A 24,599-nucleotide genomic window follows, 5' to 3' on the forward strand; every position below is an offset into this window, starting at 1 on the left:
CAAGGAGTTGCATAACAAATGAATTTCCTTCCAGGGCGTCTGCAACTTTTCTAGAGTTGAGAGCTGGAGGTCACCACCACCCAGCCACTTCCTGTGAATCTGAATAGTGCGTCCTTGTCTCAGAGCCGCCTGCATAATGGCGTCTGTCACCGTTATTCCCCAGAAAACGTGTGCAGGTCGAGGCCTGAGAGCTAAAACACTGACTGCCAAATCAGCCCATGATGCAAAGCTGCAACATTTACCGTCTGACAGGAAGTCCGTTTTTAAAATGGCCGACATCAAGCATTAATGTTAGTTTATTCTGAGGACGCCCCATTAAATATACAGAAAACTTTTACTCATTCAGATCCAATCTGGGTCTTTATCTCTTTCACTCTGATGACCATTCAGGCCCTTGGAAAGGAAACAGATTTCTAGTTATCTGTGATCCTGAGAAACGACCACGATGTTGACGGCGCTTCCTGTCGGTCTGAGCTGATCTTTCCAAACGCGACGCATCGTTTCCTAAACTTGTAAAGAAAACGAGTCTCAGTCGGCCGGGTTCTGCAGGTGGAACGTCCTGGGAAATGGTCCTGGAGCGTTCCTGGAACTAGCTGGAGGGATTTAAAGTCTCTGCCTCTTTTTCTCCTGGAAAAGCTTCAGTATCTCCCAGGATGACCTGGAGAGTCTAACAGGCTGCAGGGATGTTGGGTTTCACAAGTGGACAGAAATGGACAGGAGATGCATGATGCATGCATAAATCCATTATCATCAGCATTCTTGGACATTTTCTACCAGGAAAATGAAACCTTTTGACAATCCAGTCTGGAGCGACTCCAGTCCCTGTTATTATCCACAGAGCTGCTGCAGGAATCGTTACTCCAGACAATGCCTCCTCGTCTCTCTTTCCTGGAAGAATATTGCTGTCTTTTTGTTTCAGAGCGCCACATTAAGGCCGCATTGAGCCGAAAACTATAACCTGCAGCTCAAAGCTGCGACGCTGCAATAAAAGCAGAAAACAGCAGAGAAAACCCGGCAGCAGGAGGTGAGGAGGGATTATATCGGCTCCCAGCGAAGGAACGAAACTCAGAGACAAGCAGATCCCTGGGAGACTTGAACACATGGAGGAGTTCCTCCTTAAAACGCTTAAATAACTTACAAATATCTCTGATTAGTCAGTCAATCATATATTGTGTCTTAACAGTAGAAATCATTTAGCTTGTGCTCAAGTAAAAAAATTCATTTATTTGATCAGAACATTTCACTTTAATCAGCATCTTTAGAAAAGATGCAGCAAATATCACAATTAAATTTCATCCTGTATCTGAAGACAGGGTGTCCAAACTGCGGCACGGGGGCCATTTGTGGCCCTTTTTACTCACTTTCTGTGGCCCCCTTAAAATCATTTTTATATTTAGGATCTACAATTAAGAACCTTCCTTTTCTAAAAAACTTTATTTGCTCGATTTTAGCATTCTTCTGTTTTGGCCCTCTAGTTCTTCTGAACTGACGATTTTGGCCGACATGACAAAAAGTTTGGACAAGCACAAAAAACAAAACATTTAAACAAGAAATAAATATAAAAACAGGAAGAGTCTGCAGTAATCAGTGGAAGACGGCATGAATGGTTTGCTTTCAACCGACGCTTTTTAAAATGTTTCTCAGTTTTTCTGGTCCAAACGTTTCCAGTGTTGATGTTTCAACAGGTGACTGGCCGGAGTATCGCTGCTGTCATCTTCCTCTGAGGACGTCCAGGAGCAGAAACGTTCCCAGTCCAGGAGCAGAAACGTTCCCAGTCCAGGAGCAGAAACGTTCCCAGTCCAGGAGCAGAAACGTTCCCAGTCCAGGAGCAGAAACGTTCCCAGTCCAGGAGCAGAAACGTTCCCAGTCCAGGAGCAGAAACGTTCCCAGTCGTTCCCAGTCCAGGAGCAGAAACGTTCCCAGTCCAGGGGCAGAAACGTTCCCAGTCCAGGGGCAGAAACGTTCCCAGTCCAGGAGCAGAAACGTTCCCAGTCCAGGAGCAGAAACGTTCCCAGTCCAGGAGCAGAAACGTTCCCAGTCCAGGGGCAGAAACGTTCCCAGTCCAGGAGCAGAAACGTTCCCAGTCCAGGAGCAGAAACGTTCCCAGTCCAGGAGCAGAAACGTTCCCAGTCCAGGGGCAGAAACGTTCCCAGTCCAGGAGCAGAAACGTTCCCAGTCCAGGGGCAGAAACGTTCCCAGTCCAGGGGCAGAAACGTTCCCAGTCCAGGGCCAGAAACGTTCCCAGTCCAGGAGCAGAAACGTTCCCAGTCTCCCGCCCAGCATGGACAACACCAAGGTCCAGTCGGAGGGCGGGCTGAACGTCACCCTGACCATCCGCCTCCTCATGCACGGAAAAGTAAGAGAAACCTGGATGTGGCGACTGCAGCGCTTCAGATCTCAGACTTGATTAAAAATCGAGACAAATTTAGCTTTTTGAGTGAATATCTGGATTTCAGCAGATGTACCGCCACTCATACCTACAGATTTAAGTTCTGTAACAACAGGTTGGTGCCACAACACTGCTAATCATGGAGATACTTTTTTTTAGCACTTTTTCTAATTTTGAAAACGTGGCACACTTATCGTCCCTTAAATTAAATCTAAAGCGATAATTAAGTTTTAACTGCATAAAGTTCAACATCTTTGTTGAAGTTTTGGTTACCAACTGATAAGATTCCTGAAAGTAGTTAGATGTTAGTTTTCATGCTCTTATTTTGAAGTGAGTGAATTACAGAGCGGTTCCATTTCCTGTCAAGTTCTCTTTTTTCAATAACTTTATTTAAAACAAGAGACAGAAACAGTAAAATATGGACAGTAGAGAACAAAATACTTAACTGTAATATGTGTTTTATGCATATTATGTACACGTAAATTATGTCAATCTGAAACTGGTGCTCGAGGGTCGTAGCCTTTCAGGGTAGGCAGCATTTTAGCGTTAGCTTCTGCTAAATTCCATGTTAGCATAGCGCTTTAGCATTAGCTTCCACTGTGAGTGTGCTGGTACATTGCTTTAGTGTTGGGGGAATAACATTTAGGGTTAGTGCCTTAGGGTTAGCACAGCTAACGGTTTAGCTAGCAGACCCCACCACTGGTGAACAAACTCTATAAAGATCTTTGTTTTTCTGCAGGAAGTGGGGAGTATAATCGGCAAGGTGCGTACTCTTGTTTATGTATAAAAAATAAACATTTCTTAAACATTAATTGATACTCTAATGTTTTGTATTTGGTTTATTTTGAACAGAAAGGAGAAACTGTGAAGAAAATGCGTGAAGAGGTGAGATCCTGCAGTAAGAGCATTTATTAAATCAAACATTAGAAATTAAAGATCCAAGAAAACTAAGGCAAACCAAACTTGTTAGCTTCTGGCAGAACGAGAACAACTGATGTAGAGGCAGCAGATATTTACATAAAACTAAACAGAGATCTATGCTTCACCTTTTCTGCTCTGATATTTTATAATTACTAACAGAATATGACTGACTACCTGAGAAGCTTTGAATACGGTGGCCATTAATGGCCAATATTCAAGCTAAACATAAAAAATGTGCTATGTGTGGTTTCTTTCAGAGCGGAGCAAGAATCAACATTTCAGAGGGAAACTGTCCAGAGAGGATCGTCACCATCACTGGACCTACAGACACCATTTTCAAGGCTTTCGCCATGATTGCCTATAAATTTGAGGAGGTGAGAATTTCCTGCACTGAAAGTGCCAAACGCTTTCAAACAAAACGCTTTCAGATCCATCAGTCAGGAGTTTGTCAGGTTATCAGTATATTTCTGTTGAGGGTAACTGGATCCTTCTTGCGTTTCTTGAAGACCTTCCAGTTAAAATGGTGGAATGTAGTGGCCTAACCAAAGTACGACCTGTTGTAGGAAACTCGGCCAAACTCTCCGTCCTTTTCCAGTTTGTGTCGACAGACGGGGTCCGTCTCCTCGTCGGCGCTTGTTGGATCCATTTGCTGTAATTCAGAGTTTTCCTTTGGATACTAAAATGTGTTGGAGGCCATTTTCATCTCCTCTTGATTGGTGGCAAAACGGCGACGGTTTAGCAGTGGAGTGGTGATATTGTCCTTTCCTGGGTTTGGATGTTAAAAGGAGAAGGTTGCTCTGCTTCTGCTTCTGCAATGTTCTTGTGACTTATCACTGACTCTATAACGTACCAGTGATTCCTGTGAGAACGTCCAAACTGATTCCTCACTTCCTGGTCCAGACTGGAAGCCTGTTTGTCTTCCCTGGTAGATCTTGACACCTTTGTCTTTTTCAGTAAAACTGGAAACTTGTTCAGTGTTGGAGGAAGGAAGAAGTGTGGAAAGCTACCGAAGCATTTGGACAACACCGTCTTAAAGTCCCTCGTTGGTGGATTGACCCGGTCAGGTTCTCTATAGTAACTTGATCTGAGCCTTGAAAAGGATCCAGTTTGGTTGATGGTATTTAATTGTAGATCAGAACTGGATTCTTAACATCTTCTCACCGTCCCGCAACATTCCTGGTCCTTCTTCCCAAAGATGGACGTTAGGAAACGTCCTAAGATGGACGTTAGGAAACGTCCTAAAAAGGACTTTAGGAAACATCCTAAGATGGACGTTAGGAAACATCCTAAGGAGGACATTAGGAAACATCCTAAGAAGGACGTTAGGAAACGTCCTAAGAAAGACTTTAGGAAACGTCCTAAGAAGGACGTTAGGAAACGTCCTAAGGTGGACGTTAGGAAACATCCTAAGAAGGACTTTAGGAAACGTCCTAAGAAGGACGTTAGGAAACGTCCTAAGATGGACGTTAGGAAACGTCCTAAAAAGGACTTTAGGAAACATCCTAAGAAGGACTTTAGGAAACGTCCTAAGAAGGACGTTAGGAAACGTCCTAAGGTGGACGTTAGGAAACGTCCTCAGGTCCTTCTTTGGTCCTTTGTTTCTCAGGTGAGGTGCAGATTCTCAATCATCCCAGACTCGACAAACTCTAAGAGCTGAAGCTTCGTGATTGATTGGGTTTGTTACCACAGTTACCTTTGTGGTGACTGGATGCCGTTCCAAGCATCCAGTCACAAAGATAACAGAAATCATTGTCATTTCCTGGCTCACTGAGAATCTAGACCAGTCCATTTCAAATGATTTTGATTTTTCAAATTTTGAGTTCAACATTTTCAGACATTTGGTTTTGCTTGTTTTTAATTCAAACATGTAAACTCAATCCCTGGCACTTGTGATAATTTCAGAAAGTGATTATTACAGCCCAGATACCAGCGAAAAAGTTTAATTAGTTACCGTCCTGCTTTCTTTTCCACTGATATTATCTAACACTGAGCAATGAGACTGCAGGCACAAAGTTGTGTGTCGTTAATCATTTGTGTGACGTTTTCAAACGTGTGGCTCCAAGTGCCAGTTTAGCAAGAACCGAAAATTTAAAAAGTTCTTCTCTCATATTCTGTACATGTTTCTGTCGATTTGCTTGTATAGATGGTTTCTGCTAATGCAATTAAACATCATGAACGTTTGGGGCCACGTTGTTCCTGCAGTGAATTATGATCCGTTTGTTTCAGGACATAATCAATTCGATGAGTAACAGTCCAGCCACCAGCAAGCCGCCCGTCACCCTGAGGCTCGTGGTGCCGGCCAGTCAGTGCGGCTCGCTCATCGGGAAGGGAGGCTCCAAAATCAAAGAGATGAGAGAGGTGAGCGACCTGCAGTCACCTGATGAATCACTGAGCAACAGACATGTCGCCCAACAAACTTTTGCAATTAATTGTTAAAGTTTGAAAGCATGTCCAGTTCATTTCAACTCCAGGCAAGGCCAACTGTGATGGGCTACAAAGCTAGCTGCGCTAACCGCTCTGCTAATGCTAAGGCGCTATGTCAGCATAGTAATTAGTGGAAGCTAATGCTAAACGGCTGAGGGAGGAAAACTTTAATGCAGCCATTTACAGAACAGCCAATTAAATTACTGCTTTTTAAACTGATCCTGGACCAGGAGTACTTTCTATTTGGTCTGCAAAGTAACCAACCACACCTCACAGACAGCAAATATCCTGCAGCTCCTGCATTTTAGTTTGCAGTGATATTAATAATAATCTGTAGTCGGTACAGAAAAACTCTGATTACTGTAAAATCAGCTACAGTTATTCCAGGCCCCTCGTCAATAAGATGCTGCAAAACCCAATAAAAAGGATTAATGTGATTCTGTGACCCTTCGATGTCGCAGCCTTGTGCGCTTATTTCTTAAAAATGTGTTTTTATGTCTCGTAGAAATTACAAAAAGACTCAGGAATTAGCTGAAAAGCTCAGCATGTTGGTTTGCTGAAGGCTTTCTGCATAATTACTAAAGGATTCAGGAGAAATGTTTTAAAATCACATTTTCAGAGAAAAGGTTCACACCAAACATGTAAAGAAGGGACACTTGTCCAAAACAGTTCAAGGTAAAAACCCTCTGAACAACTGCAGCTCGTTTTTCCTTCACACTATTCAGTCTTTCTGCCAAAGCTGATCCATTGTCTGCAATGCTGAAAACTAAGCTGGACTTCTAATTATCATCATTTGTGATTTCTGATAATCAGAGGCAGTGAGAACAAACCTGAAACTGTTTTAAATTAGGAATCTCTACTTTGGAGGGAGGCTGTTGGTCCATGGCCTTCTTAAAAAAGGCCATAAGTGGCACAAAGTCTTTAAAGTATAGAAAAACCAATGTAAAAGTGGGCGGAGCCACGAGTCAAATGGGCGTGGCTCAGACTGGAGGGGCGTGGGCGGAGCCACGAGTCAAAATGGGCGTGGCTCAGACTGGAGGGGCGTGGCTCAGACTGGAGGGGCGTGGGCGGAGCCACGAGTCAAGATGGGCGTGGCTCAGACTGGAGGGGCGTGGCTCAGCACCAGGGAAAATGCTGCTGTTAATTTAACGACTTTATTACCATATTTATCAGCTTTTTAGACCTTTTGTTGCTTTTCTACAGCTCATCTGTGAAACAAAAGGGTTTAGTTACGCTACATAACTTCGTCTTTACTTTGGATTTGGTTCTAAGGAGATGAGAAAGTCGATTGTGGTGTGAAGGTGATGCCCAGAGCGAGCAGAAAAGTGTTACTGAAGAACCAGACAACCTTCAGAGGACGACGTGTCGGCCATGTTGTCGTCACGGCGGAGGTCCAGCTGGTCATCCTGGGACGTGTGAACAGTTTCTGAGAAAACATGAGCTGGAGGCAAAGTCATGTTTGGCATTTATCGACGGAACCGTCATGCCTAAGTAACAATGATGGAGCCTCTGGTTCAGAAATGATGCAAGAGTGATGGAGAAAAAACCGTGAAGTGCTGCCCTGAGACGGCTCAGCGACAGCCAGGGGACAAGCAGACAATAACATTTACTGTCAACTATATTAACTCAAACTCAGAGTCTACAAGCTGCTGCTGCTGCCCTCAGGTTAATGTCAGCAGATGGGACCTGAGAAATGCCGTACGGGGGGAGATTGGTGCCAAGCAGCATGTCCTGAAGGCAGGACGTTGTTATCCCAGATGGACACGTCTCAGCTGGGCAGATATTAATGACGAGGCCAGTCTAAGCACCTTAATCAGTTCAATTAACTGAGAAGCCGTAAAACAAATATCCACCTGGAGGCGCTGCGTGACGTAACAATTTGAGTCGGTTACAGAGTCGCCCTGTCGTCTTGTCCAGTCCACAGGGGCCCAGGTCCAGGTGGCGGGGGACATGCTGCCCAACTCCACCGAACGCGCCGTGACAATCTCTGGAACCCCAGAAGCCATCATCCAGTGTGTCAAGCAGATCTGTGTGGTCATGCTGGAGGTGAAGTCACAGAACGTTTCCGCCGCACCTTACAGTCACATTAAGAAGACACAACACAACACAACACAACACAACACAACACGACACAACACAGCTTCTAAATCTGCTGGTTGAAACATCAGATACATGACCTGGTTTCATCCTCACTGCTCCCACTGGTTTGAATAGAAAATTCAAATCAAATGCTGCATCTGCACTGATTAAATGATAATTAGCGTGAGAATCGCTATATGCTAACTGTATTAGCACAATTACAAGATGTTATGGGGTGTCACTTCTCAAGTTAAACACTTTAAAAACTTTAGCTTCAAGCTAAATATTTAGCTTCATTAAATATTAGCTATTAGCTAAGCTATTTAGCTCGCTAACAATATATTTAACTTTCTTTGTGTTTAGTTACTAAGCTAAATAATTTACTTTTTAAGGCTAGAAAGCTAAACATTTATCTTAGTATCTAAACCTTTATCTTCAAATCACTATAGTTTGAAGCTAAATATTTTGACAGCAAACTAAATAGCTTAGCTAATATTTAAATATTTAGCTAGCCAGCTACATATTCAGTTTGAGGCTAGATTGTAAAGTTTGTGTAACTTGACAAAATAGAGCAAAACATTTCATTTGCCAACTAAATATTTATATTTAATTTGAAACTGACATTAAATGAACATGAAAATATCAACTTTGAAAAATGAACCACATTCTTTCCTGTTGTGATAAACTAAATAAGCTGTTTCAGTTTCTGACTGTAGCTTTAATAAACACCACAAGGGGTTACAGACGACTGATTATTTAAAAATTACACGACTGCAACAAACTCACACAGGACAGAGCACAGATACGCTTCATTCATTCATTCATAAGCAAATGATGCAAAGCCGGCCTAGACAGAGTCCTTCCTACGACAGATGAACACGTTTCCTCTACATTCATTAAACTAAAATTAAGCTGATAAAGCAGAATAACCATCTTCTGTCTCTTTCAGTCCCCACCAAAAGGTGCCACCATCCCCTACCGCCCAAAGCCTGCCTCCACCCCCGTCATCTTCTCAGGTGGCCAGGTGAGTGCTGAGCTAGCATTAGCTGAGCTAGCATTAGCTGAGCTAGCATTAGCTCATTAGTTTGTCCCTGCAGCAGAACCTGAGTGTTTTACTGCAGCATCAGCTGCTGTCAGCAGCCCAGAGTTTTCCTGCTTCCTCCTGCAGATCGTTGGCTCTGCGTAAGGAAAGACGCTTCGCAGCAAAACGGCCCAGAAGAGGCCGTTTGCTTTCTTCATGCTGCTGGAAAACAGAAAACATGACTGTGTGACAAAAGGTTTTTACTTCACAGCCCAAAAAAGTTCTGTAAAGGTTTAGATTCAGATTTATGGAAAGAAGTGAGAAATAGATTAAAAAAACAAAATATCCAGCTGAGAAACAGAACATAAAATTACATATGATGATTAAATTTTAAATATGTGCACACTTCTGCCTGGTCATGATTCTTGTTTTTTTAGATCTCTTAACCCCAAAATGTACCTTTTTATTTTTCTTCATTACTTCTGGGAAAAAAGCATTAAAAATAAAAATACGAGCCAGAATAATAAAAATGTTTCTAATTAGCTTTGCTCATTATTTGTAAGATTCTTTAGATATAGTTATATTGGAGAAATTAGAATAATGTTGAAAAGTTTATATTAGTAACTCGATTCACAACATAAAAACTCAAATATACAGATTAATTACACTCATGATTTCAGCTTTTATTTCTGCTAATTATGAGGATTTTCTGCTTAGTTATGAAAACATGACAGTTGAGATTAAAATATTACGTCCAACCAATAATAAAAACAGAAAAGTGGCTGTACTGAAAAGTATATTTAATGTCTATTTAAATGTTGCTATTTTGTTGATTAAATTATGATTTAGTTGTTAGATTTGTTGTTTTATGGAGCTTAATATTAATCTAATATTATTTTTACTCCTTTGATAAAATGTCACCACTCGTGGCATTAAGTGACTTTTTATCTCAGTTTAATTTTAGTATTTTACGTTTTAACGCGTTTGTCTTTTGCTGTGTGATGTGCAGCCAGATATAAAATACATTTTAAAACCTTAAAGTTGCATATTTTGTTTTTTAACGCTGCTCCTGGTGACCCGGCTGTCCTCCGCTCCGCTCCAGCCACTGAATCATCTTATCTCAGCGTTTGTCATCCGTGATTATCTATGCCGAGTGTGAGTCTTATCAGCCAGGAAAACAGGCAGCAGCTGCAAGGGTTGCTGGGAAATCGGCCACTTTAGTGTGACATCACTTTGTTTTGATTCTGCTCTGAAAGCCGAGGCTCCCGCCACGTCAGCCTGGCGTCTCTGCACTTCACAGGACGGTCAGGTTTCCTCTGAAGTCAGATCTGATCTCACATGGTTAAAACATGGCAGGTCTTATCTCTGCTAATCCAAGTTTAACTCAGTAAGTCCAACTTAATTCACTTGTAATGATAAATTTGAAACGTATCCTTAGCTAAACACGCTTTAAATATGATAAACTCAAAAACACACAAAACAAGAAAATGTTGCAAATGAAAAGCTGCAGCTGCAGGAAATCGAACCAGAGGGAAAACGGTGGATATCAAACAAAGCAGCGAGTGAAAATGGAAATCCTCCAGGCCACTAGGGGGAGTCTGGAGCAGATGAACATGCTGCTGCTTTTAACAATATGGTAAAAGACATGAAGCAGAGCACAACTATTCTTTCTTCCTCCATTTACTGACAGCCTGGTCCATTATAATTTGCCTGCTGACGCCCCCTAGTGGCCTGGAGGATTTGAGGTCGGCGCATTCCCAGATGGTTAATATTTTGTTAAATCCAGAACCAGTTCATTGTCCCAAAGTGTTTATTGTTTAGATGTTGAATCACCTAAAGAGAGGCAACCCCACAGCATGATGCTGCCACCACCATGTTTGACAGGTGGAAAACTGTTTTTAGATCTCATGTTTTCTCCAGAAATGCTTCCTGTATTTTGGCCAAGCAACTAAAATCTCGTGTCATAATCTGGTTTTCCTCCATGTGGCAGGTTTCAGTCCAGCTTGTTGACTTTGGGTTTCCCTCCTGACCAGCAGCCTGTCCGCCCCCAGTCACATCCAACTGGTTCTGGTACTGGTTGTTCCCGAACAGTTCAGCCTTTTCCTTTCCGTCTGACGGGGCGGTTTGGGTCAGATGGTTAAATCTTGGACACAGTTGGATCTCCCAGCAGGGGAACGATCCCAAATAAACACCCAACCTGGTTTCAGATTGAAAAGCAAGGCGGTCTTAAGCTTCTGGACCGACTCCAGCCCCAAACATGTTGAACATTTGACTAAAAGCCAAGTTTCTGCCAGGAAACCAACCGATTTAAATGAATATTTCCAATCCTGCAAAGAAGAGGGAGCAGATATCCAGCCTAAATGATGCAACCAGTAAACCAATTCTGGTTACAAAACCGTAAAATTAAGATGTCTGTTCACTTGTGTAAAAAACAGAAAAGAAAAACGTCTCTTTCCTGTTGCTTTGCGGCCAGCTGAGGTGTCGACTCGTGACTGAAACGTCTATCTGGTGTTTTCTCTCCTCAGGCCTACACAATTCAGGGACAGTACGCCATCCCACACCCAGACGTAAGTCCTTGGTTTTCCTTTCCTCTAATTCAGTTCATAGTTACACCTGAAACTAGACAGATGCCATCTTTCTATCTTCACTGCGACACTTCCCCATGTTTGGGTCAGACGGATTGTTTCTGTTTGATCACTGGTAGAATAATGAGACATTTTTTAGTTTAGAAACTAAAGATGGAGATCCAAACCTTCTGATGGTCCATGAAACACGGACCGTGTTGTTTTTAAGCCTTTTGTAACCAACTCTTTGTAAGGGACGTTACCCACTTCATTGCTTCCACATAATGTTCTGTGTTTCCGTCTGTTTTATGAAGTGCACCAGTTCCTCCTGCAGCAAAACGGCACCACATGATGCTGCCTCCACACTGAGGAAGCGACTCCTTTGCTTTCCTAATGTCTTTACAGCAACACACTCAAACTCAGACACAATGATATGAAACAAACTTTGTTCCCACAGGAGATTTAACTCTTCGGCCTCTGAGCTCGTTTCAGCTCATGCTGGACTTGTTTCATTGTGGATAATAACAGTTTAACGGCGTTTTCACAAGGTCTTTTGTTTTTCTGTTAAACTTCTAGGAACTTAGAAAGTCATCAATAGTTTTGAAAGCATTGTTATCCGACTGTAAACGTCAAAGTCTGAAGTAAGTTTAATAAAAACTGGAAAAAATGGTGGCGTGTCTTTCTGCACAGTGTAAGTAAATTCCTGGTTTCTCCTGTTCAGACACGGCAGTTCCTGTCAGAATCAGATCTTCTCATTTACTTCAGTTTAAGGAATTTGATTATTAAGTCTTGACATGAGCTGTTTTTAAATGCACTGTGATCTAAGAGTAAACTTCAGAGTTTGAAGCAGAAACATGAGAAAAAAGAATCAGTAATCTGTCTTTCTGTAATGTCAGGGTTTCTGCAGGTTTCAATTCAAATTTAAGACTTTTTAGGAGAATTATGAGTGAAATTTAAGACCAAGTGGTGCCAAGGTTTTTACCACAGACTGTTGGGAGCATCGTACGGTTTGGCAACAGAACTGAGCCAGTGGCAAAGACGAACATCACCAAACCAACCGGCAATAAAGCTACCAATGATTGGTGCAAAACAGCTAGCTACACAGCTAGCAAGGGTTTATTTGCAGCTAGTTAGCGGTAGCCTCATCCGCCTGGAGTGACAGGACCGCATGGACAGAAAAGTCCTGTGGGTCAAGAAAATCTACAAAAGACTAAATAGTCTTGCCACGACAAAGTCCAAGACTGTGATTAACATATTTAAGTCCAACTTACATGTTTTCTGACGAATTTAAGACATTTTAAGGCCTTAATTTTAGATGCATGAACTGAAGGCTTTTTAAGGCGTGCAGACACTGAGTGTCAGTAAATCTCTGGTTGAAGCTGTTCGTAGACATGGAGGCTCTTTCAGATCTCCTGAAGTTGCTTTGGCTCCAGCTGACCCTGCAGCTCAGCAGCTGGTAAGACCTGGTCGGTACCATGAACCGGTCCTGGTGCGTAAAGACGGCGGCGCCTCAGCAGCCCATCCCGTCTCCGTTAATAATCTGCCTTCATCTGTCCTTGTCGTTAGAGCATCTCAAGAGCCTCCTTGTGTCAGATCCACTAATTCAAAGCCGAATGGTGATTGATGCCAGAGGAGCTGGCGGCTGACGGTGCAATCACTCACCTGACCACCTCTTCCCACCCTCGTTAAAAAGTCCTTTTAAAAGGAGAGGATGCTTTTAAAGCGGACGACAACCTGTGATCATGTTCAGAGCGCAGCAGCGCCTGACGAGCGTGTTGGGCTACAGCTTGTGGAAATTCATGAGAGCAAATTAAATGACTAAAACATCTTTGAGAATTACAAGAAGGCAGGAAAACGACTCACATCATCTGGTAACTTGCATCTTCTATCAGAAAACCATCATCTCTCTGTGACTCTTGCTTTTTGTCCTCCACCGCCCGTCTCATGTCTTCCTTCTCCTCACCCGTTCTTCACTCTGGTTTATGTTTTCTTCATTTCTTGGTGTGACAGTGTAACAGTAACCTCTTAGTTTTACTTTCCCTCCTAACCCTTCAGCAGTTGACCAAGCTCCACCAGTTGGCTATGCAGCAAACCCCCTTTACCCCTCTCGGACAGACCACCCCTGCTTTCCCTGGTACGTACCCACAAGGTACCCCTGTAGACGTTTTCTCCTCTTTGCATCCAGAGAAATATTTCTTCTCTTCCCCCTTCCTCGCACCTTATCTCTCTTTTGGCACAGCATGACTTTGCCTCCGTCGTTTCTTTCCTCCTTTGATTTTCTTTAACTCATATTTTTTTCTTGCCCCTGTCTGATATTACTCCAGTAAAGAGGAAAAAAGGAAAACACAAGCCGCTCTTATGATTTATTCAGAGTTACGTTATTGCAGGCAGCAGGTCACAGAGTCTACCAACAGATTTTCAACACTTAAAGATTCACTAACAGTGAAAATCAACAGATTAATGCAGCATCTTCATCACAACTAAAGATCAAACTCTTTTATTCAAGTATTGCAAATTCAGGAGGAAAATGGACACACCTGGTGATTAGAGCCACTAATTCACTGACAGTTTTTTTTGTTGTTTAGCACTTTTGCTAACTTTGAAAACGTTTAGCGCACTTAGCTTCTCCTACATCAGTTCTTACAGAAAAATTATAAAATGCTAATTTATGTGACTGTTTTGAAAATGTTCAGATGAATAAAGTTTAGTTTTGTTAGGAATCCTTCAAGTAATTAGACGTTTATATTGATGCTCTTATTTTGAAGTGAGTGAAGTAGTTTGTTTCCTCACTTTCTCGTTTTTTAAAGAAACTTTATTGAGCAAATGGCAACTATACAAAAATGAGGAGGCATACAGAATAATACAACACTTACATGAACAAATACAATCATTTATATTGGGGAAGTGTCTTCAGAGCTTCCTGACACTTTAGCATTAGCTTCTGCTAAAACCATGTACCACGTTAGCGCTACTAATGTTTACGATTATGTTTTAAGGTTAGCAAAGCTAACCTTTTAGTTAGCATATCCACCACTGTTAGCATGTAATGTGATGTTGAGCCAAAATGGACCAGGAAATTTGGATTAGCATAGAAAAGTTTAAAAGTAGAATAATAGAAAAGGGGAAATATACCAACACTGACATAGAGGATGAACAAAGGAATGAATGAATATGGCAACATCTTCCTGACAATAATCACCACAGAGAAATGAAGTGAATATGGAAAAACCTTCCATACATAAATAATTCAACAGGAATTGATCAAAACCCAAACAACTGAAGTCTCGCAGCACGTCTCCATGTTTGTTGCCAGAAAATCTCTTTCCGACCGTCGAAGTTCTCAATCCATTAGTTTTCCTTCTGAAGTACAAATATAAAAGTTGATGATGAATTTATGGGAAACATTTATGAAATTTATTTTTTTCTACACTTATGCAGGCCTGGAAAAAAACTAATTCATTGTTTTCTAGACCAGGCAAGAATCCTACAAGTCACAGATATTTTCTTAAATCACTTAATTATTAAAAAGTAAATCAACTTATTGTGTAAATCAGGAGCATTGGAAGGTCTTAGGTCATACGATGTGTTCTCGTGTTGTAATTATAGATTTAAAGGTGTAGTTTATTATTTTTCAAAGTGGTAGATGCACCAGCTTCACACTGGATGACGACTGCAGTGGCCGACAGCCACAGCATGAACGGGTCTCTGTTGTGGTTTGAAGAGCATTACTGGCGACGTAGTGTTGGGTTTACAGCTGGGTTTGAGTGTTGGCAGCATATCTGCTCCATTTTCCTCCAGATGAAATGATTTCACGTGAACGACGTCACGTAAAAGGAAAACGTTTTGAGAAAAGTGTGGTCCTCATTCAACTTGATGAGACCTGAAAGGTTTTGAACGGAGAATGAGTTCTGCTGCTTCTGCTCATGAGTTTAGTGTTAGCTGGATGACTACCAGGTGTTAGCACTTAGTGCTAAGCTAGGCTAACAACAAAGTGATCTTAGTACGAGGATAAAATCTAACAATGTTTAACGTTGCTCCTTTATTACAGCTGAATAGTTTAAACTATTTACCACATTGTGTTTTGAAGTGGGTTTGGGTTCTAATGTTTTACAGCGTTTACTGTAACCCCCAGTGTGCTAAGCTAGGCTAACCGATAGCTGGCTTTACGTTTAGTGACTCACATTAAATACAAATATTTTTATGACTCAATTCCTTCTCATTACTTCAAAATGCTAAGGTTGGTCACAGCAACGTTCACATCAACATTTTCTTGTACTGTTCTTTAGCTTATCTCACCAGGCTATTAGCCAACTTTATCTTCTAAGCTAAAGTTAAATCAAATCATTAAACATTCTTTAAAATATTATAACTTCTGCTTTAATACATTTCTTTATATTTGGGTGTTTATTAAAATGTTCTGCATCTTTATGGGTCTGTTAAGATGGGTTATAATTAGCTCAGAGCTAAAATCAGTGCCTCCGGTGTGAGCACGCAGAAATGTGGCTAGAAGCAGAAGGAGATGCAGAGTGACCAAACATTTCCTTTTCCTCGGACATTTCCTCGTTCTGATTGGCTTTCTTTGATGAAAATCTCTGGATTTCCAGGTTTTTAGGGGATCAATAATGTACTTAAATGTCCTGGTCTGCCGTTCGACGTCTCTGTTGAGACCAGGAGGGAACGGCGGCAGAAACTGACCAGGCGCCGCAGAGGAAGATTTACAGACGAACTGGAAAATAAATGTTTCTGTTTTTCACAAAGGCGTCGTATAAATCACATGATGGACAAAAACATCATGAGACCGAAACAGGAGGACAGACAAAAACTCAAACTATGCAGATTTTCCTGCCTGATGCTTTTTATTTTTAAAAACATCAGACAGGAAATCTGAATATGTTTTCAGATTTATGTAATTTTTGTCCTGGTTGACTTAAGAAATGAGGTTTTATTTCTACAGGTTAACTTTCTAAACTGCAGAAGAGAAATCATCAGGGATGGACAGATGTGAACATTTCCACCTGACATCAGATATAAATCTGCCGTTATTGCAGGATTTACCAATATTTACCTTTATTAGATACATTTCTCTGCACTTCTGACAACGTTAAACCAACCAACCACTGACGTTGACCCATAATCTAACGTCCCATCAAACTCAACATGGCCACCAGAATTTGACCCAGTTTAACTCATCAGAACCGATACGTTGAAAAACGCCCATGTTGACTGTTGGTTGGCAAATCTCACTTCAAATTCTGCCTAAAAGTGGCAACTTTAAAAAACTGAACTCCTAAATGTTCTACATGAAAATGGGTTTGTATATTTAAAGGACTAATCTGGCTAATTATCCTGTGTCTGTATTTACTGAAATCTGTTTACAGATCTAACTTTTCTAGAAGTGACTTGGTAGAGTCACAGTTTTCTTGTTGCACCTGGTTTCAGGTTTGGATGCCAGCCCACCAGCCAGCACCCACGAACTCACCATCCCCAATGATGTGAGTACAGATTCAGACAAACGTTTTTCAACAAGATCAAACATGAGAGGAAAATATAAGACGTGTTTCCACCCCCACAATGATGATGAACAAGAGAAACAGTTTTAAGATCATGAGTTATTCCACTTAAATGTCCAACTAGCACTAATGCACAGACATATAAATTATTAAAGAATAACTAAACTATATTTTGTTATGTTTATTAAAATGTAACTAATCCATAAATTAGCTACTTTTTTCATATAAGCTTTATAAAGTAATTCTTTAGGGTGCTATCTTCACGTTTCAAATGTGCAAATTATAACATTTTGGTGTAAATTATTTAAATTCTGCAATATTTTGCCTAAAACCTTCTCAGTGCTGCCCTCTGTGGGTTGAACGGTGGTACTGCAGTCAGATTCTTCTATTGGTTCCAGCAGTCCAGGTTGGTTGATGTCACTCAGCCCCACCTACAGGTATAAAACCATCTCAGACACGCCCCCTGGTGGCGACACGCAGAAGCAATAGCTAGTATACTTGGAACTGATCCGTAGCGTTTTGAAGCTAGTGAGGCGTTGTGGACGTGTAGTGGAAAAGATCCTCTCTGCTCTCCGACTGCAGCGTTCAGACAAAATGTCACTAAATTTATTGTGAGTCACTTTTTCAAAAAGTCTCTAAAAGTTGCTAAATATGGAGCCAAAGGTACAAATCAACAGTTTTCTGAGCACAGGAGAGCCGTTCCACTCCGTGTCCACATTGCAAATAAATCGCAAGCTACCGATTATTGATCGCCATGGCAACGATGGGTAATCCACCTCCTGACTCACCACTAGGGGGCGTGTGTCTGAGTGAGATGGTTTTATGAAGGAATGCAGGGCTGTCGTTGTACCAACCTGCAGTACCATCGTTCAACCCAAAGAGGGCAGCGCTGAAACGGTTTTAGCCAAAATATTACAGAACTAATCAAATAAACACAAAAATCTCAAAATTCACACAGAAACACAAAGAACCTTATACATGTAGACAGTTTATTGGCAGAGAAAATGTTTAGAGATTACAGTTTAAATAAAATGTCTGCTGTTCGTTGGTACTTTTTACCAACCTGCAGCAAACACAGTGCAGCATGACTGTTGGGTGAATTGGTCTCTTTAAACTGATATTACTTTTAAGTATACACAATGAAGAATGCCTTTAAAATAATAATATTGGTTTAATCTGATAAAAGCTGATGAGTGAAGCCGTTCTAACATATCACTGCCTCTTTAGACGAAACATAATCCTTCAAACTGAAACTCCTTCATCCTGATGGCACAAAGCTGAACGTCTCCCATTAGATCATCTGCTGACCATGTCATTACTCAAACCCAAATTCCTACGATTTTAATAAAACCCAGATCATTACATAACCCATTACACTTCCCTTTTCATTAAACGTATCAATTATTGAGTCTAAACGCTGTGAGACAGCCCAGAGGTTTTCCTTCTGACTCTTTCGTTTTCCTTCACAGCTAATAGGCTGCATTATTGGACGCCAGGGAACCAAAATAAATGAGATTCGACAGATGTCTGGGGCGCAGATCAAAATCGCCAATGCCATGGAGGGCTCATCAGAGCGGCAGATAACCATCACAGGGACCCCTGCTAACATCAGCCTGGCTCAGTACCTCATCAACGCCAGGTAACGTTTCAACCTGAGCAGCTGGGCCTCGACCGGCCCAAAAGATAAAACCAGCACCAGTGGAGCTCCGGAAAATCAGCTCCATGTTATTCTGCTTCTTTGAAGAAAGGGGATCTGATCTCTCAGTGATTAGCTGCGTTTCCAGTACAAATTTGATCAAAATTCTGTTAATGTTGAAAAACCAGAATTTTCCAAAACAAAATGCAATTAAAATCACATGAAAACAAGTTTTATTGTGCGATAGGTAATTATCTGGCCAATGGAAACGCAGCTAATGGCAACTAATGTGAGCTTTTTTTCCCCAGAAGTCGTTCCTTTAATAAAGTTTCTCCCAAAGTGTGAAAATGTAAATTAGAGAAGTTTCTGTCGGACGATTCCTTAAAAGTGAGTCATGGAGGGACGACAAGCTGGAAGCAATCAAACGATACATCTACAAATTAACATTCAACTCCTGAGATGAGAACAGAAAAAATCTGAGCACCAATAAAGTAGCAGAGATGATTTTAAAGCAGATTTCACAACGTAAACGGCGTTAGCTCAGCAGAGCAAAGCTTTGTGTTTCTGACGGCTAACTGCTTTCTCACGACTCCAACGGCAGGTTCAGAGACGTGGCCGCCATGTGGAACGACCCATCGTCCATGACTACATCCTGAAGGCCGCCAAAATCTGGCTCTAGCATTAGCACCTTGATTCTGCGTTCGCTGTTAGCTTGGAGCCAATAAGTTCTTTGTTAGAGCCTGTTTTCTGCGTATTGGTGTAAAAAATACTTTGACATTTTGGAAAACATGCTTATCCTGCTGTTTAATGTAGATAAACATACAATTAGTCATATGTTAGCTTAGCCTCAGTTAGCATTCCCAGTTAGCTTAGCATCATAAACATCCTAACCAGAAACATTTTGAAATAAAAATTGGTTGCAGTGACAATGAAACATTTTTAAGTGCTGAAATCTTGAAATGTGAAAATAAATGTTATTAAAAATGTCAAACTATATTTTATTTATTTAGCATGTAGCATTTCAAAGAAGTCACTTCTGTTGCTCAGTATTATAGATAAAATTACAGCTTGTCATTGTATGCACAGAGTAAAAAACACTATTTAAAAAGAGTAAACAGTGAGACGTAAATGAAAACCTGGTTTAATGCGGTTAGAGCGATGTGATGCTGCATGGCCTCATCAACACGACGTCCAGCTGATTTCATTGCAGAATAACTTTCACTCTTCAGCGAAAGTTTCACAGTTTTATTTCCGTCTGTGTCCCCGCCCTCCCCGCACCACGCCCGCCTCCCATCCCTTGTTCTTCACCGTTTTCAGGCTGACGTCTGAAGTCACTGGAATGGGCTCGCTCTAGTTTCCATCCTCCGCCGCGCATCACATGACCTCTGAGCAAACGGCATTAAACGCGGTTTATCGACCTCCGTTTGACCGTTCTGCTGTTTTAAGTCGATATTGTAAAGGTGTCACTCTCACCTGAAGCTGTCATTTGTTTTCCTCTGGACTCTTTTGCCTCCTTTTGTTTTTGTCGCTCCACGTTTCACAAGCGTTTGCTCTGACGAGCTCTTACTCATTTTCTGATGATTTTCTGATGCAACGCGTGTGCTTGCAGAAGTTATTGCCTGTTTGTCTCAGCAACGGTTTGCATGACTCAGCATTTCAGATTTATTTTAAAGTCGTGGAAGCTGGAACTGAATACATTTGTTAGATTTTCAAGCCGATCTTGTTTCCATGTGACAGAAAGCTGGGAAATGAAGGTTTGTCATGTAAATGACGGCAGCAGAGAGTAAGATTCGTATCCACCTGCAGCCATTTGTGCTCCTGATGCTGTAATTTTACCTGTGTTCACCTGGACCTTTGGGAGACGTCGGCTGCGTTGGCAGTGAAATCTCTGGGGTCTTTTGGCTTCATTGAGCTCTGAGAAATGATTTCTTACACAGATTATGTTTCTGTTCTGCATGTTTTTCACTTTGCACCATTTTCTGTTGTGAACATTGAAGCATAAATCAGTTCCCAGAATATAAAGTCTCAGTTTCATTTGTATTTTGCTGTTTGGAAAATATTATTTTGTCATTCAAATCAAAGCTGAATGTATAGGAGGTTTATTTTAAATGCTACGTTTTAACTGTGTTCTAGGATAATGTGGCTTAAAAACATATTGGAGAAACTGATGAGCTTTATTATTGATCTATAAGGTAAAATATTGACATCCATCCATGGATCTCCAGCAGTTATTGGTATAAACCTTCACAGAACCACATTCTCACTAAATCCAGCCTGCAAGCGCCGCCATCTTGGAACGTTTTGATGCATCCTGAACCAAACGAAAGCTTTGCAGAACAGCTAAAATACAACGAAGCTCATTTAGTCTGTAAGTTCAGATGTTGCAGGACGGCTAGAGCTGCTAACACCTGATTTAGATTCAGTGGTGGGCACCGCTAGGTAAAATGCTAGCTATCCAAAAGAGCTAATCATAAACCTTAGTTACGCTAACGCTAAAGCACTACAACAGCACAGTATTTGGTGGAAGCTAATGCTAACGCGCTAACAGACAGACATTTCTCCTGTATGTTTTTGTTTAAAATAAATTTAGTAAGGGGGGAAAAGGAGAAAATGTGACAAACCTGCTGTGCAAACTTCAAAATAAAAGCATGAATATGAAAACTTGTTAACATAATAAAAACTTCAACACAAAAGTTTAAATTTATCCAGCTGAAAGTTTACAAAACAGTCATAATTTATCCAGAAAAACAAGTGCAGGGGAAGCTGAGAGTGCCAAACGTTTTCAACGTTAGCTAAAGCGCTAAATGAAGAGTTAGCTCTCCTGCTAGCATAAATGCGCCCACCACTGCTGGCTGACGAGTCTCCATCTTTTTACCAGACCTGCAGTCACTTTTATCCCTGATCATTCAAAATGTTTGTCATATTCCTCTTTGGTTTCACTCTGATCAGAATCGCCTCTGTAGTTTCACTCGGTTTCTGTGCAAAAGGAGCAAAACATAATGATATGAAGTGATTTTTGAAGGTAACGATATGTATGATTATGTTTTTGATCATTCAGATCTCAGATTTCTTATGTATTCAGTTTGTCGTAGTGTTTTGTAAAGGAGAGACAATGAGAATAAAAACTGTTTGTTCTTTTCCTCCTTTGACTCAAACTGTGTTCATTATAACTTTTTTGTTCTTAAATAAAAAAATAAATCCTTCAGATAATCAAACCTCTGATTGTTCCTCTCTTTTCACCGGTTTGTCGTCATTTCATATGAAACAAAGACGAAGCCAGCCAGGCTCTCTGCTCATCAAACGTATTGATCAACAGATTAAAATCAGCGAGCAGCTCAGGAAAAGCAGAAGTTTCATCATTTCGCTGCTCTGGAGTGTGTGTAGGTGTGTGTTAGCAAAACGCAGAAGCGCACCGGCAATGACCTTAGGGAAAGGTCAAGGTCATTTCCAAACCGTCTGATTATTCCAGAGAGGAAACATTTCAGACAGCTGCCAGGAGTCCCAGCAGAGAACGCTGAGAGAAATGACCAAGTTAGCAGGTCAAAGGTCATGACCGGTCAGTTAGTGAACAGGGCTGAAGAAGAAAGCCAGACATCTTTAATCATAAACATTAGTTCTGGAATTGCACCATATGAACCAGGCGTTTAAGAGAAGCTAACATGTTTGCATTAGTGAAGCTAATACTGAAGCGCTACATGAACATGGTAGGAGAAGCTAGTGCTAAAAAGCTATACAAGATAGCATTGCATATAGCGGAAGCTAATGCTAACGCGCTACAGAAACATGGCATTTAGCAGATTCAGCAGAACAACATGTGCTACAACAGTATTTCACCCTCAACAGGGTCAAACTTAATATTCACCTAACTTTGTGCTTTGGATCAAAGAATCACTTTGATAAGTAAATAAATTAAAGCCAAGTAAACAAGGGCTTCAGGATTTACAATATAATTTAGGGGAAATTCACTAAATGTTTTCAAAGCTAGCAAAAACGCAAAAACATAAAAAACATTAGCAGAAAAGAGCCTCCGAGCACCGACAGAGGGAGAGATTTCTTCTTACCACGACTACTCAAATACTTTTAATACAAATCCCCATTTTGCTTTGTTCCGTCACATTTAGAGCAGAAGAAGAAGAAATAGCCAGCTAACCTCTGTGTTTAGAGGATGAACAATGAATCCATCTGATATTAATGCAGAGATTAATTTAAATCTCAGATGGATTTAAATCTCTGCATTTCAAACTCCAGACAAACTTTGAAACCTTTGTGTTTTAGAGAAATTATCTGCCTAAATGTTTGTCTGCAGTCGACTCTCAGCAGACATTTGCTTTATTTTAACTTTTCGGGTTTACATTCAGGTTTTTTAGGTTTTAACCTAACATTTGTCCAGATTTTATTTCCCAGAACGTCAGAGTTTATTCGACAGGAAAACAAAACTAAAACCAAAATAACAGGAGGCTTTTCAGCCTGATGCAACAAGCAGCAACGTCCCAACAAACAAACGCTACAGAAACTAATGTTCTGTTCCTGAGTCGCTTAAACTCAGAAGAGCTGAAAGGACAATTTTGTGCCAAGGAAAGGAAAATACTTCCTGTAGACTTCTGTGCAAAAGTCTTAAATCACCTTTACTCTTGTCATTTTTCTCTCCATTCAGTTCTTCTTTGTGACCTTTATAACATATTGTGCAAAGTTTTACTGAAAATAAGAGAAGCAAATTGTTGCAATCAGTACAAACATCTTTGTCTGGTATTAAAATTTCTTCAGTGATTGAAAAATGTGAGAAAACAGAGAAAACTTTTCATCCCAGTGAAAACCATCAACAGGTTGTTTAGTTTAATAGATGGGGACATTTCTGATAACAGGCAAAAGGCTAATTAGCCCTGTAGCATTTTGTAAACATTTAGCACATTTAGCTTCCCATAAACTAATTAGTCTAAATAAATTCTAAAGCAATAATTCAGTTACATTCGGTTGAACAATGTTTGTGTTGAAGTTTTGTCTGCCAACCGTTTCATCCCTGATGTTCTTTAGCATTAGCTGCAGCTAAATAAAACGTTCATGTAGCATTTTACCATTTTGGCTAATTTTGAAAATGATTAGAGAGCATAGCTTCCTATAAATGACTTTTTCTGGACAAATCAAAAGCCTAATTTACTTGGTTGTTGGCTGTTAGTAATTCTTCAAGCATTTTATCTTCATGCTCTTATTTTGAAGTGGGTGAAGACTTTACACAGCCGTTTCATTCCCTCATGTTTTCTCACCCCCATAACCATTTCAAACTAAAACATAGAGGAACAAAATAAAACAGACAGCAGAGAACAAAATATAAAGTTAAATACAATATCCAGAGACGTTATAGGATCAAAATAAAATTGGTGCTCGAGGATTTTATCGTTTTTTTCCAACAACTTTTATTATTTTCTGCAAGCGAAACAAATCGGCAAACAAGACAGAAAAAAGTATCAATAAATCAGACGTGGTGGAAGAGACAAGCAAAAATGATGCAATAAAAAATCCAGGTAAATTAGGGCATCAGAATTAGCGCTAAGCTAATTTAGGGGAAGTTCAGAGTGGAAAACATTTTCAAAAATGCCGCATGAAAAATTAGCTGAGAAAATGTCGGATTGTTTGATGATTCCAGCCGTTTTTGGTTTTCTTGTAAATAAGACTGTATTTTCCCACATTTAACACAAGTGTAAAGGTTCCTAACGACCATTTATTTATATTACAGTGTAAATTTGTCTCTTGGACAATCAACTGCTGACGAAAACATCGGTCCTCCCCGGGCTGATGAACGAGCAGCTGCTGACGGCGTTTAGACGCCGGTTGAATTCAGTCGGCGGGTGAAAACCTGGGAGTCCGTTCACCTCCTCCTGTTTAATGAGTCTCTGCTGCCGTCGGCGCAGACGGATTACCCGTCAGCTGCTTCCGGTCCGATCAGTCCCCCATCTCCCACTTACTCACTCCGGTGGATCGCCGGGATTTCCTGCTGATGAGTGGAGCCTTTGGTTCAAAACGATTCATCACAATTACACGTGTTTACTGTATCGGTGCC

At 40.8% G+C, this 24,599-nt stretch overlaps 1 protein-coding gene across 1 annotated transcript; it reads left to right on the forward strand.

Annotated features, from left to right (window-relative positions):
• The first annotated feature begins 1,700 nt into the window (after positions 1–1,700).
• LOC106917788 (poly(rC)-binding protein 3) lies at positions 1,701–21,693 on the forward strand. Its single transcript, XM_088003212.1, has 13 exons — positions 1,701–2,356; positions 3,129–3,152; positions 3,242–3,274; positions 3,568–3,684; positions 5,537–5,668; positions 7,652–7,780; positions 8,763–8,867; positions 8,911–8,949; positions 11,360–11,401; positions 13,454–13,532; positions 16,838–16,890; positions 18,378–18,547; positions 19,146–21,693. The coding sequence occupies exons 1-13, from the start codon at positions 2,282–2,284 to the stop codon at positions 19,198–19,200; spliced, it is 1,053 nt and encodes a 350-aa protein (XP_087859338.1). The 5' UTR covers positions 1,701–2,281; the 3' UTR covers positions 19,201–21,693.
• The last annotated feature ends 2,906 nt before the right edge of the window (positions 21,694–24,599 follow it).

This window comes from Poecilia mexicana, unplaced genomic scaffold, assembly GCF_051168715.1.
Source record: "Poecilia mexicana isolate PSO_F unplaced genomic scaffold, ASM5116871v1 scaffold_2, whole genome shotgun sequence".
Lineage (NCBI taxonomy): Eukaryota > Metazoa > Chordata > Actinopteri > Cyprinodontiformes > Poeciliidae > Poecilia > Poecilia mexicana.

What these genes read in the sequence shown, in the direction of transcription:
- LOC106917788 (XM_088003212.1), top strand. Translation starts at nt 2,282, where the DNA reads ATGGACAACACCAAGGTCCAGTCGGAGGGCGGGCTGAACGTCACCCTG. An exon ending in TTGCCTATAAATTTGAGGAG is followed by an intron (nt 3,685 to 5,536) that starts GTGAGAATTTCC and finishes CGTTTGTTTCAG; the next exon opens with GACATAATCAATTCGATGAG. An exon ending in TCTGTGTGGTCATGCTGGAG is followed by an intron (nt 7,781 to 8,762) that starts GTGAAGTCACAG and finishes TGTCTCTTTCAG; the next exon opens with TCCCCACCAAAAGGTGCCAC.